This window comes from Theobroma umbraticum, unplaced genomic scaffold, assembly GCF_002168275.2.
Source record: "Theobroma umbraticum cultivar Fairchild unplaced genomic scaffold, ASM216827v3 scaffold_51.0, whole genome shotgun sequence".
Classification (NCBI taxonomy): domain Eukaryota; kingdom Viridiplantae; phylum Streptophyta; class Magnoliopsida; order Malvales; family Malvaceae; genus Theobroma; species Theobroma umbraticum.
In genome coordinates, this window is record NW_018397260.1 from 8,595,065 (window position 1) to 8,609,330 (window position 14,266).

At 40.5% G+C, this 14,266-nt stretch overlaps 3 protein-coding genes across 3 annotated transcripts; 2 read left to right on the forward strand and 1 right to left on the reverse strand.

Annotated features, from left to right (window-relative positions):
• Positions 1-1,591: 1,591 nt before the first annotated feature.
• LOC110416433 (V-type proton ATPase 16 kDa proteolipid subunit) lies at positions 1,592-2,949 on the forward strand. Its single transcript, XM_021428431.2, has 3 exons — positions 1,592-1,725; positions 1,813-2,098; positions 2,580-2,949. The coding sequence occupies exons 1-3, from the start codon at positions 1,647-1,649 to the stop codon at positions 2,710-2,712; spliced, it is 498 nt and encodes a 165-aa protein (XP_021284106.1). The 5' UTR covers positions 1,592-1,646; the 3' UTR covers positions 2,713-2,949.
• A 784-nt stretch (positions 2,950-3,733) lies between these two features.
• LOC110416432 (alpha/beta-Hydrolases superfamily protein) lies at positions 3,734-7,409 on the forward strand. Its single transcript, XM_021428430.2, has 9 exons — positions 3,734-4,225; positions 4,473-4,709; positions 5,008-5,054; positions 5,158-5,276; positions 5,368-5,528; positions 6,089-6,201; positions 6,292-6,391; positions 6,824-6,947; positions 7,116-7,409. Exons 1-9 carry the CDS (start codon positions 4,029-4,031, stop codon positions 7,239-7,241), a joined length of 1,224 nt encoding a protein of 407 aa, XP_021284105.1. The 5' UTR covers positions 3,734-4,028; the 3' UTR covers positions 7,242-7,409.
• A 1,301-nt stretch (positions 7,410-8,710) lies between these two features.
• Positions 8,711-12,279, reverse strand: LOC110416988 (Leucine-rich receptor-like protein kinase family protein). The gene has a single exon (XM_021429146.1). It carries the CDS (start codon positions 12,125-12,127, stop codon positions 8,711-8,713), a length of 3,417 nt encoding a protein of 1,138 aa, XP_021284821.1. The 5' UTR covers positions 12,128-12,279.
• Between the last annotated feature and the right edge of the window lie 1,987 nt (positions 12,280-14,266).

A 14,266-nucleotide genomic window follows, 5' to 3' on the forward strand; every position in this document is an offset into this window, starting at 1 on the left:
ACAATTGCTAACTTCAATTTCTTTCTTTAAATCTTTGTTGAAGGAATGACATTTTACATGCATGGAATGAATTTGAGGGACAGTTTCTACAAACTTTGTCTTGCTTTTGTGTGCATCAGTATTGGGGGGTTGGCGTTGAATTAAAATGGCATCATTATGCATGGATTGATTTTTTCCCCTTCATTTCATGATTGAAGACTTTGAGCTCTTTCTTTTGTGACATTTAAATTGAAAGGATATGTGAAATACTTCTCTGCTGGTGTCCTCTTTGGATGGTTTCACATTCGTAAAGCATTAGCATTGATATATTGCATATCATTTGCTGGGTAAGTTTGAGGAACATATCGCACAATACTAGCTGCTGTCACATTTTATACACTCTATATGCAGAACATCTCCTTTTCATTTCTTGGATATCATTTGATTGCTAACACCTCTTTCTGGAATGCCAGGTTGGCAAAAGGATGTGGTTCTGGTCAATGAGAGGTATGCTCTCTTTTGCCCCTTATGTACTGAATTCTTAATGCCTAGAGACTATAGTGTGACCACAGGTTGGATGATAATCTTGCGAAGATCCTATTAATTTTGCTGAATCTTGAATATGTTTCTGCGTTCTTGAATGTTTAGCATCTTATTTCACATCAGCGTTTAAGATTTATAAGAAATAGAACGAACTAGATGCAGCTGCTTTATCAAGGTGGTTTAAGCCCCATCAAGGATAAAGGTAGAGTAGAGATTTATACTGGTATTCCATGGAACTTGGCTGCTGCTTCTGAAGAATGGAAACCCTTATCTCGGGTTAATTGAGGTATGGCAGGCATGTGCAATGACTATTTAGTGCTCAATGTATGTTGCTGACAGTTAAAACCGTATCGATCATGATTCTATTACTAGTTCCATGTTGTTCATTAAGTTACGAGCCAGATATATTTAGTCTAAAATTTGCTTTGCATTTTATCTTCTTGCTCGATGATGCGGTAAGCCTGCAAAAGCTCACCCATAAAAGAAAAGGGGTGGGGAGGAAAGGGTGTGAGCTTGGGGGTTTGTATATGAAAATGGTGGGTCTTGACTCTTGAACAACGATCGGCCACCTTAAGGAAACCATGTTGGTACCTAAGTGCTGGGCTATCATCGTTGTTTCGAGATCAAACATGTTTTCCCTTAATGTTATCACGCTCAAGAAAGTCTGTTATTTATTTATTTGTTTATATTTGTTTTTGGCTTAAAGGTGCAGCCAAAAAATATTATACTTTAATAAAAAAATAGCTCAGCTTTTGGAAAAATTTAGGAATGACAAAAAATAATATGTTCTTTACGAGCCAAAATAATATTTTTAAAAAATAAGTTTTATTATTATTTGTTATTGCAATGAAAAAATTTCAAGTTAGACTGGGTTAGAGTACGGCCCAAATGGATATCTGTAAACTAGTACGTTTCCAAGCCTGCTGTAAGGCCCAATGAAAGAAGCCCAAGTTTTACTTATTACAGGTGGTCCTTGTTTCGCTACTTTTTCCAGGGGAGAGGAGAAGACTCGACGCAATTCGTAGCTCTCTCCAAACAGATTTTTTTTTTTTTTGAAGTAGTTATTATATTTTCAGGAGCAAACGTTACATTCTCAGATCCGATCCATTACTATCTTCGGAAAGATGTCTTCAACATTCAGCGGCGATGAAACTGCTCCTTTCTTCGGCTTCCTGGGGGCCGCTGCTGCCCTTGTTTTCTCCTGTGAGCAATTTACGATACCAGGACTTTCCTAAATTTTTTTTCTTTTTTCTGTGGATCTGGGGGGGTTTTGATCGGATGTTTTTGCAGGTATGGGAGCCGCTTATGGGACCGCGAAGAGTGGGGTTGGGGTAGCGTCGATGGGGGTGATGAGGCCGGAGCTGGTGATGAAGTCGATCGTTCCCGTAGTTATGGCTGGTGTGCTCGGTATTTATGGCCTGATTATTGCTGTTATTATTAGTACCGGAATTAATCCCAAGGCTAAGTCTTATTACCTTTTCGATGGATACGCGCATCTGTCTTCTGGTCTCGCTTGTGGCCTCGCTGGTCTTTCCGCTGGTATGGCTATCGGGATCGTCGGTGATGCTGGCGTTAGGTAACTAATTCTTTTCGCTTTAGTTTATTTATTTTAGATAAATTTCTGATTTGTGATCAATTTCAGTGTAGTGAGTTGGTACTGTTTTTGGGTTTTGATGTTTACCATGGTCCGTGAATTAGTTAACCCAGCAAATGAGGCCCTTTTCTTTACTTGGTTTTCTAGATGCAGCTTGGGAGGCATTTAAAGTGGTGTCTTTTAGGCATTGAGATGGATTAAGACTGCTATGTAGGATCCTTATGATTGTTTGTGTAGGAAAGATGAATGTAATTTAAGCATTTTTCTTGTTTTACATCCCCTGTAGTGCTATATTCTTGTCAACGTGTTGATACAATTATTCTTCTAAATCGATATTCAATATTCGTTACTACTCTTGTTGATGATTTTGTTGCGTCATTATGTCTGGTAAGTAGTTTGCAAGAAGCAGTATTACCTTGAAAGTGAAACACGTCTTTCTCATTGTGTAATTGGGTTTTTGTAGAGCTAATGCACAGCAGCCAAAGCTTTTCGTCGGGATGATCCTCATTCTCATCTTTGCTGAGGCATTGGCACTATATGGTTTGATTGTCGGCATTATTCTCTCTTCCAGAGCTGGTCAATCAAGAGCCGAGTGAAAGATGGCCTAGCTACTGACTGCATGGTTGGTTGTGGTTCCTGCGGAATTGTTTCATATATTTTTCTTTTCTTTTCTTCTGCTGGTGAGAAGCTTATTGGTTTTGCTCAGGTGTCGACTGTTTCTACAGATTTGAGAAATTTGCAGTGGCTGATGATAGATTAGAAATTTATATTAGTTGGCTCAATAAAGTTTGTAAACTTTGTTTCATTATTAAATTATGTACTTTTGGGTCCAATTCAAACCTTGTAGAATCACTACTTGCATTTCTTTCTTTTTTGCTGGTATTGGTGTGAATGGGATTGAGCTCATTGGGCTGTTGGTGTCTGGACTCCCACAATATCTATATCGAACCTTGTCTGTCTGCTTCGCATTTATCCTCTTATCTGATACGAAGCTCTTCTTGCAGTCCCGGTAGCTTCACGTCTCCAAAAGTTGAAGGCGTTTTCTTGTATGATCTATGACGCCTCTTTCCACCTCCCTGCCCTGCTCAATGTATCAACTAGCCCAAGGAGAATGATAGCTTGATAAACCTTATAGGGATGCAGGGCTAGAAGCTTAAAATACCCCAGGAAATGCAATGCGATAGGGTTCTTCCTTTGCTGAAACAATTGCCAGTGCATTGTCTGCTATTGCCTCTGGAATCAAATTCTTTTCCTCATGCTCTGGAACATATTACACCCCAACATAACTCCTAATCCACCTCCCAAGAATTTCTTAATCAAACTCAATGCCGATAACACAAGAACCAACATGATTTGAAAAACAAGAATTCATACCAACGCTTTACAATTCCCAATAACAAAGAAAGTACGTGGAAGCCATGAAAGGCACAAAGCGAATTCGATTAAGGGAAGAATCGAAGTGAAAATGGAAAACACTTGGGTTTCAAGAAAGAAGAAAGTCAAAATAAGGCCTCAGTCAGCTCACACGGGTTCTGGAAGTCTGGTACGTCATGGCCAACGTAAACGAATCGATGATTTCCTCATCGTCCGCGTGAAGAGTAGAGACATCCTAAATTATTGTCAGGACTCAGGAACACCGATTACCGGTGGTCTGAGCAAATCTCAACCGCTCACATGTCCTAAATTCGAAGCCCACGTGTTCTGACTCTCATATGATTGTAGCGTGCTTTACACGCATTCTAGTTAACATGTTTTTCTTTTAGTTGGTTACTATTAATTATTTGAAAATCAGCGTAGAGAGAAGAGAGGGGAAAATTCCGCACCGTTATTTTCAGAATAATTGTAAAAAGAGTCAAAATCAGGATTTTCGAATATATAAACGTGAAGGAATGGGTGAGTTTTTAAAGATTGTATGAGCCGGACTCTCTATCGTTGGTCTAGCTTAGCTTTAAGAAAAATGGCTGAAGAAATTAGTAAGGCGGAGCATCGATCATCTCCAACGACTGCTGTAGCGAAATCCAGGTCGTTGTGGCCCTCCGTTCTCCGTTGGATCCCCACTTCCACCGACCACATCATCGCCTCCGAGAAACGCCTTCTCTCTCTCGTCAAGTAACCACTCAATTTCCTTTGCTAATCAATTTCTTTTAGGGGATTCTATGGTTTTGAATTTATGCTTGCAAAGCCGGAAACTTTGGTTGGACGTTACGTAAATTCTTCGTTTTTTTTTGTTTTGTTTTCGTTTTGGTTTTTAAATTGGATAATGATAATTGGTTTGAACATATCAATTATTGTATAAATTTGGGTGAAAAATTGGGTTGGAATTCGATAATTATGAATGGATTGATTAAAATTTCAGGACTCCATACGTGCAAGAGCAAGTGAATATAGGTTCGGGTGCACCTGGTTCTAAAGTTAGGTGGTTTCGTTCCTCGAGTAATGAGCCGAGGTTTATAAATACAATTACCTTTGATAGCAAGGAGGGTTCTCCAACTCTTGTAATGGTACATGGATATGCTGCTTCTCAGGGTTTCTTTTTCAAGAATTTCGATTACCTAGCCAGTCGTTTCAAGGTCATTGCTATTGATCAGCTTGGGTAAGTTCCTTTTGTCTTAATGCTTATGCTTTTGGCATGCCATGCTGAACTGTACTAGTCATAACTTCAAGTTATTAGGTTGTTAGATAACTTCAAGTTGTTAGGTTGTTAGGTTCGTGTCTGGTTTTCTCTTATTCTCGCACATGAAAAGGATTTTAATCTATTGAAGGTGCTTATTAAAACTGGAATTGAAGAGAATTTCGAAATCACTGTCAAACACTAGGGAAAGTATTGTTTTTTGAGTTTGATATCTACATTCCATTATAATTTCTTAGCCTTTCTTCTCCTTGTTCTGCAGTTGGGGTGGATCGAGCAGGCCTGATTTTGCATGCAAAAGCACTGAAGGTTAGTGAGAAGCATGCTAATAATGCACTCAGCCCTCTTCACTTATCTGAAGTTACTAAAGCAATTGCGTACGTATCTCGTCTTTGTTGTATTGATGATGCAGAAACTGAGGCATGGTTTGTTGATTCTTTTGAGGAATGGCGTAAAGCCAAAAATCTGAGTAACTTTATATTACTTGGGCATTCTTTTGGAGGATATGTTGCAGCTAAATATGCTCTCAAGGTGATTGCTTTTACAATGTTAACTATTTGAATGCTTTAAGTAGTCTGATATCACATTCATTACTCTAATGCTCCTTGTGTTTATTTTGTAGCATCCTGAACATGTTCAACACTTAATTTTAGTAGGACCTGCTGGATTTGCAGCAGAATCAGATGGCAAATCTGAGTGGCTAACCCGCTTCCGAGCAACATGGAAAGGTGCAATTTTGAATCATTTGTGGGAGTCTAATTTTACTCCTCAGAAGATTGTAAGGTTTGTAATTTTCTTGTCCTATATTCTTAGCCTGCAATGTTCTGTGAATGAATGCTCTAGCAATAGCATGATTCGTCTCTGTTTCGAGAAAACCATTTCTTATTTCTTTGTTAGATCTATTGAATCATCCTTCTGACCACAAGAACTGTCTCCGCATCCACAAATCAAGCTTAGCTTTTAACCCTTGCTATGGACTAATATCCACTGTGTTCTAAATATTTCTTGCAAGTTTATTAATTATTAAGGCAACAAATTAAGGTTTCAAAATTGATCCTTGGTAGCCTATTGCTATTGATAAATAATCAATCATCTCTTCATGGGTCCTTATGTAGGTTATTTCTCCATTATACATGTCTTATGTAGGTTGTTTCTACCTTAAACTATTGTTGGGATTATTTATAGGTCTCCTTTGTTCTTATATTGCTGTCAAAGTTCTCTTACTCCAATTTGTTGTATACATTGTATATTTATTTACATTTACTCTCTTGTCTGGGATTGCATTTTGCATCATAGCATAATTCGTTGCTTTTGTGCAATTTTTTGGATTGTTCTGTATGCAGAGGTTTAGGTCCTTGGGGTCCAGATCTTGTACGTAAGTATACAACTGCTAGATTTAGTCCTAGATATTCAGCTGATAATGTACTGACGGAGGATGAGTCTAGACTGCTAACAGGTATGGTGAAATTTTTAGATTTTGTGTATAGTGCATGCATAAGTAGATATCTAACTGCTGTTTTTTTCCCTGTGTTCTTCATGGTTGAAGATTATGTGTACCATACTTTAGCTGCAAAAGCAAGTGGAGAGCTGTGCTTAAAATATATATTTGCATTTGGAGCCTTTGCTCGGATGCCCCTTTTACACAGGTTCGATTACCCTACTTGACTAAATTCATTGATTGATATAGTAAAAGTTTTTATTTACTGAATTTTAATTGGGTTCATTGGATGATCTAATATTGGCCTACTCGATGTTGGTCAAGAATGCCATGTAATGATCATAAAGCTTCACTGTGCTGTGAAGGGTCATACAAGCCATTCCATTTTGTATAATGCTAGTGCATGGCTTAAAGCAGAGGATTATGTAAACCTGTAATGAGAATCACTTCTTCAAAACCACATGCACAACATCTAATCAAAAGAAGAGCACATTTTCAAAATTTCAAGTCTACTGATATAAGAGTCATATGAAGTATGAGCATAAGCTAGAAGTCTAGAACTTTGGTTCAATCTACTAACAACAGAAGATTTAAGTTTTTTGGAAGTCAGTATTGAATTACATTTTTTTTTTTTGAATAGTGCATCTGAGTGGAAAGTGCCTACTACGTTTATATATGGAGTTCAAGATTGGATGAACTATCAAGGAGCCCAAGAAGCTCGTAAGCAAATGAAGGTCCCATGTGAAATTTTCAGGGTTCCTCAGGTCTGTTTACTACTGCAATATAAGAAAAAACTTGGGCAGCGTCACCTGCCAAAAGTTCATTTTATATTTCAATGAAAGCTTTATTATAGAACCTTTAATGGACTAGTTTAGAAGCCCAGTGCTATCCTTCCTGTTAGACTCCTTAACTTACTCTTCTCTCATCTGCAGGCTGGACATTTTGTGTTCCTTGAAAATCCAGATGGATTTCATTCAGCCATGTTATATGCTTGTAGGAGATTTCTCTCACCTCACCCTGATGATGAACCCTTTCCTGAAGGTTTACAATCAGCTTAGAAGAAAGTATGTTGTAATATCTATTTACGTTTGGTGTATACTACATAATCACCGGGTTTCATTTGTCAGAAGATTTTTTGGGTCAGTCAAACATTCTTTACCTGTAACATATATCATATTTATGTACACGAATTGGATGTTAAATATAGTGAGAAATTTTAAGTTGTATTTTCCACCTCAATATATCTAAGTCCGCCTCCTGTTATGAAACTAGCATTGGTTACTGGCTAAGGGGAATGGAGATTGAACTAATTCAGGGGATGTAAAAAGACTTTCCATGCCCGAGTGGAACCAACCACCTGAAGCATGAAGGACCAATAAACCTTCGTAGGACAGTGAAAGAAACCAAGTAAAATAAGCTGAAAGGAGGAAAAGTAATGTCTCAGGGTGCTGACTCTTAGCTGGACTTGCCAGTGCAGCAGTCCTGCATGCTGCACTCAAATCAATCAAGGGATTATGTCCTGTATTCACTGCCCGTAAATTTTACTGTTGCTTTTTTCCCCTAGTTAAATATCGTAGGTGAACCGTCAGGTCTTTTGGCAATTGGGTTTTTCTACAGTTGGAGAGAGGGAAAAAGCCTAGCTCAATCTCATTCTTACTGAAGTTAAAAAATTGACAGATTGACAATTTGACAGTGACCCATTGGAGCAGGAAAACTGTTGGACCCTGTTCGATGTCATGACCGGATTGAATGTGGGGTTTGGAGTCCTGAGAGAACTCTGGGAGTCACAAGACACATTAACACACTGTCAAAATACGTACACCGTGGGGCACTGTGCACTCCATTATTTTATCTGTATTTTCTGCAGAATTTTTAAAATTTAGGCTGATCCGGTGGGACCCGAAAACCCGAAACCATGCAACTTTTGTGCCACTCTATTTATTTCTATTACTAAATGATACTAATTTCCTTCACAAGAACAAGTGACACCATCAAGGACCCACGTGCCGGTCAATGCTCCATGGGTATTCCGACGTGGCTGCCAAAGCTTCTGAAGAATCTAGTGCTAATGGGGACTTGCCCCCTCTCTGTTTCCCTTAAGAAAACGCCACACTCCGACAGTTTCAAGGATCCTGACGACAACTTTGCTTTTTCCAATGACTCACTTAACGGCTACTTCTCCCCCCACCCTTGATTTTCGCCACGTGGCTATTCTAGGTTAGACCTTCTATACTTTTGGCGGGAATGACCCGCTGGGTCCTTCTCACCCCAGCGAGAAGAACACGGATAATGTGTATGACTGCTGGTTGGACCCAGAGGAAGAGGAAGTATACTCGAACGGCGCCGTCGGGTCCAGTGCTAATACGAAAGAAAGGAGTATACTAAGCAGGATAATGAAGAGAGAAATGGAATTTAATAAGGGAATGATAATGACACATTATGCTATTAAAAAACAAGATAATGATCAAGAGTGGCTTCGCAAATTCTGGGTGCGAAATGAATTTAGTAAAGGAAAAATGGAAAAATCTCAAATGGGGGAAGGTAGAGAGGTTGGATCAGCTGAAGATGGAATATCTGGTCCAACTCTACATCCTTCTAACATGAAAACAATGTCTGCCATTGATGGCCTATCAAGTGGATCAGGTGCTGTGCAGAGGAGTCCCACTTTGACCCCTAACAAGAATTCTTCCCACTCTGATGATTCAGGGTCTAACTCAAGCAGCCCTGGCTCCAGCAACTCTGAAATTTGACCTTTCTGTAATTGCTTTTTCACCCATTTCACAATGTCTTCGTCTTGGGTGAACATCACAGGTTTTCTTCCGGTAAGAATTTCTAATAGTACGATCCCAAAACTGTACACGTCCGCTTCTTTTGCGGGTTGACCTGATAAAGCAGCTTCTGGTGCTACATAGCCTAGAGAACCAACAGGGGTTGAAGACGAGGAAGCTTCTGCTGGGGTTGCTATTGTCAATCGCTCTAGCCCGAATTCAGATAAATGAGCTTCAAAATCAGCATCAAAGAGGACATTTTGTGGTTTGACATCACCATGAACAGTTGATAACGAGTGTAAAAAGGCTAGGCCACGAGCAATGCCAAGAGCAATGAGATGACGCATTGGCCAATTGAGCATATGTCCATCTTGGTGAGATGCCTCTTGGAGGAGGGTGGCTAGGTTTCCATTGGGCATGTAGTCATAAACAAGGAGCCTTAAGTCGGGTGGTCCAGCATAGTAACCCCTTAGAACTGTTATGTTCCGATTCTTTACCTTGCCTAGCAATTCGGCTTCTTTCCGAAAGGTACCTTCATCAATAGATCCATCAACAAGGCGACGGATTGAAAGGACCATTCCATCTTGATACGTCGCCTTGAATACAAGTCCACATCTCCCCCTGCTCAAGACATTTTCCTCGTCAAATTGCCTTGTCGCCTCTAGTGTCTCCGCTAGCGTTATCTTGTTATTGAACATGACTAGTTTTGGTCCTCCATTTTCCCCACTACCACGACTCCTGTCCGCTCCCGAACTAGCACTAGCCGGACTTCTCTTCTTCTCCCCAGTCGCCCATTCTCTAAGCTTCTTCCGCCAGCGTAAAAGACTGTAAACATATCCACAACAACACAACGCAAGAAGGCAAGCTCCACCAGCAGCTATGGCAATTAATATAATCAGCTTCCTCCTTTTTCCATTTCTTACATTTGCACATTCTCTGTTTAATGGCTTACCGCATAGTTCACTATTCATTGAAAATACAGAAGGATCATCGAAACGAGAACCCAGTGCGTTAGGAATCTCACCCTCAAGATTGTTTCTTGACAGATTCAGATACTTCAAGCTAGACATGTTTGAAAGACTTGATGGAATGGCTCCACTCAATCTATTCGAGGAAAGATTCAAAGTAGTTAGATTCGACAGTTTTGATAATGAATCCGGTATGTTACCCGAGAGATGATTCCCATACAATAACAGAGCAGTCATAGAGGAAGATCTGGACATTTCCTCTGGGATTTCGCCATCTAAATTATTCAAACCCAAATCCAGCTCCTTCAAATGAGATAATCGAGAGATATCACCTGGTATATTGCCCCTCAAACGATTCGAACAAAGCTGAAGCACTTCAAGATCAGAACAATTACCAAGCTCTACAGGAATCATACCCGAAACTCGATTATAGGACAGTGAAAGCACAACCAATGACTGCAAAAAACCATAGGTCACCGGAATCCGATCGGTAAACTCATTAGAACTAAGATTCAAGTATTGTAAACCAACCAAGCTGCTAAAACCTTCAGGAACATCACCAGACAACCTGTTTTCTTCTAAAGCAACAACCTGCAAACTTGGCAACCCAAAAAGCTCAATAGGCAACTCACCGGAAATCAGCTGCTTACTCAAATCAAGAGATGTTAATTTCATCAGAGACCCAATACTCCCAGGAATCGTCCCTGAAAACCCACATGCACTTAAATTTAAGACCGCCAAACTCAATAAATCCCCTAAAGCATCAGGAACTCCTCCAGAAAATCTGTTGTAACTGAGATTTAAAGTTGTTAAATTACTCAACCGCATTATATCTTCCGGTACGCTTCCAGTCAAATTGTTCCCACTCAAATTCAACGTTTCAAGCCCTGAAATGTTCCCAAACCCGTACGGAATCGAGCCAGAAAATAAATTTCTCCCCAAAGATATACTTTTCAAGCTCCTCATTTGACTAAGAAAGACCGGCATTTTACCGGATAACCGGTTTCCTTCAAGATCAACGACCTTTAACGAACCACATTTTAGGAGCTGAGTAGGAACCAAACCGGTGAGCGAGTTGTTCGCCACTCTTAGCTCTTCTAAGTTCAAAAGGTTGCCAATTTCAACTGGAAATAAACCGGTAAAGAAGTTTCCAGAAATATCCAATATTCTCAACGTGGTCAAACTGGTCAACCAAGAAGGAAAAACGCCGCGGATGTGATTCTCGTGAAGGTCCAAAACCTCCAGAACTGGAACGCAGCTTCCGTTACTTTGCGGCTTAACAAGTTCCGTGAACTCATTAAATCCTAACTGCACGATCCTCAACGACGACGCCGAAGCATTCCCCGACGGTTTACAAAAGATGTTTTCAGGAACCGCACCGGAAAGTCCGTTGCGCGATAAAGCAAGCACTTGAAGATTCGGAACCGCACCGATGCTCCCAGGAACCAATCCTTTAAGCCTGTTATCTTCTGCGCTTAAATGCATTAGCGAAGAACAGTTCGCTATAGCAGACGGCAACGTTCCGTCCAACTGGTTCGAGTCGAGCCAAAGGTACTCTAGTTCTTGGAGTTTCCCTATACTCGCCGGAACTCCACCGGCGAACTGGTTGTATGACAAGTTGATAAGTTGCAGCTGAGATTGTGCCGAGAAATTCGACGGTATTTCCCCTGAGAAATCGTTCGAGGATAAATCGAGGTAGCGGAGAGACCACGGGATATCGGCGGCGATTTTACCCCAGAGATAATTATGAGCTACATTGAGGACTTGCAAGTTGGTGAGGTTAAAAATGGAAGGCGGGAGGTTTCCGGAGAGTGAGTTGTACTGCAAGTAAACGGCGCGTAACAGAGCGCATTGAGAGAGCGCGTCAGGTATGGAGCCGTTAAAGTTGTTAGAATGGAGGCTCAATTTGCGGAGCTCCCGTAAGCCAGATAACTGATCACTGAGTAGGCCACCGAGCTGGAGGCGAGGCAAGCGGAGCTCGCGGACTCGATTGTTGTAACAAACAATGCCACGCCAGTCGCAAGGAGCAGACGGCGTGGACGCATCCCAGCCGTCTAGAACACCAAGTGGGTCGTGAAAGATGCCCCGTTTGAACGACGTCAGCGCTCGGACCTCCGCCGAAGTAACGGCGCTGCGTTGAGCGTAAGTAGACAAAACGACGTCGGAGGCAAGGGCGAGGAAGAGAAGAAAAATAGCCGTTATTTCCATAGAGAAGAAACCAATTAGAAACGGAAAGAAAAAAAAAAAAAAAGTTCGGTATATGGGAAAATGGTTAAGTGGGAGCTTAGGAATGGATTGATGGTGGAGGTACAGAGGGAGCGTGTGTTCGCAGAGAGACTAACTGGAAAACAGTGCTTGACAGAAACGACGCCATATGTTGCGCCACAAGGGTAACTTTTTTATCCTCTTTTGGCTTTTAAAATACTTGATAATCTCTTTCTTTATCCCCTGATACTGTGGCTTTGGCTTCCATTTCTATATTCCCTAGGAAGGATGGTGGAGAATCATTAACTCAACCTTGTGAAATTTTTCTTATCACGAGGGGTTTGATACCCTCACCTGGGTGGCGTGTTCCTAACTTAATGCATGTTGCTGCTTAGAATATAGATATTGGGAGATAGGAAAGTCCAATGGGTCATGGGTTATGATCAGATTCTTTGCTGTACGGTGCCATAAAAGAAGTTTAAGAAGTTAAAAGCGAACTCATTTTAATGGAGTCATTAGGCCAAAACTTTAATCTCTCAAGGAGAGTCATTTATCAACTGATCTGGCAAGTCGTGATATGTTATTTTTGGGGTAATTTTTTTTCAATTTTTGCATGGAGAAAGCATGCAGCCAATGATTATCACTTCCAATGGTCATCGCTTGTGAGTTAAATTATTATCCGACACTAACTCACGTAAAAACTAAATACTGTAGATAGCAGAGCAAGCAGAGAGAACCCCAATAAAAATAAAAGAAATAATTCAAAATGGTTCAGTTCTATTATTGGCAGATTATTAATTCCTATTTCATTTTTATTTGGTTACGGATTGTTTCTGGTCAGAGGGCTATTGAGTTTTGTTCCTGACTACCACCAAATGCTCTTTCTGACGGCTTTCCGTTAATAGATGGCCCATCTGAAAGCTGACCCACTTTCATGCTTGCTCCAAAAGGTGTCTACCTTTATCAAGCCAGGCCCAGTTTTAGAATTATGCACTCCTCGTAATCGAATTTAGGTTTAATCGAGGTAAATTTGGAGACCCATTTATGCATTAATGCTTGCTTACTCTCCATCTTTGCTTGGTTGCTGGATAGGAGAGGGAGATTCCACTCAAATCTTGGGATCCATTTCCTCCGTGTTCATCTCTTGTTTTCAGCAAAAGTTATTGCCTTTAGGACATTGTCTCGTTTCCTATGCAGTTCAACTGTCAGTCTTTGGGGGAAATCTAAAGAAAGTTGGCAGAGAAATGGTGGAAAAGGCAGAGAAATTCTCTATTTATCAATTGATTACGCCAAGGCAAGGTACCATGATCTCAGCTCTCAAGTATTCAATGTGCATGATCATATAATATTCATGTATTAAGTTGATCTGTGAGGCTTAAATCACTAGCGAGAGTTCACTTTTCCAAACAAAAGTACCAGTCTTATATGAAGTAATGATGTCATTCACATCTCTCTCGCACAACCAGTTAGAATAAAGAGAAAAAAATTTTGGACGGCAGCATACAGGCTAATACAAGCTTAGAACAAGCTGGTCACAACCAGGCAATTCTTGATGGATGTGAATTCTTTTCTTGAGGGTTCTGATTCAATTGAGATTTTGACGATGAAACCATAGCTGTGGTTCAATTCCAGGACCAAGAGGCCAACTTTCTGCAGTGATGATAGCAGCTCCAGCATTAAGAATGGTAAGTCTCTATATTTCCCAAATTTCGTGTAAATCTCGATAGGGTGGTGCTCGAGAAGCAAGTGGGTTCTCATGTAGCTAATCATTGTTGACAGGAGAAAAGAGACAAGGGCACGAGGAAAATGATTATCAACTCCTGCTAGTTATTTTGAGGAGGTTAATTTAATGGTAATCATTGCATTGCGCAGGGTTTGTGGGTTAAGTCTCTCACCCTGGCTCCAGGGTAATCATTACAACAATATAACCTCGAACATGATTTGATGGCTAGATAAGTGATAAGTCTACAATTCAATAAGTAATGCAAAACCATGCAACGAAAATTGGTAAGATTTCATTTCAGGGAGAAAAGATCAATCCGCACTAGCAATGTCCCAAGCCTAACATTAACCGAAGCAGACACCAAGAGTGTTAAAAAAGGCGCTTCCGTTGCCGGGACTCGAACCCGGGTCTTTCGGGTG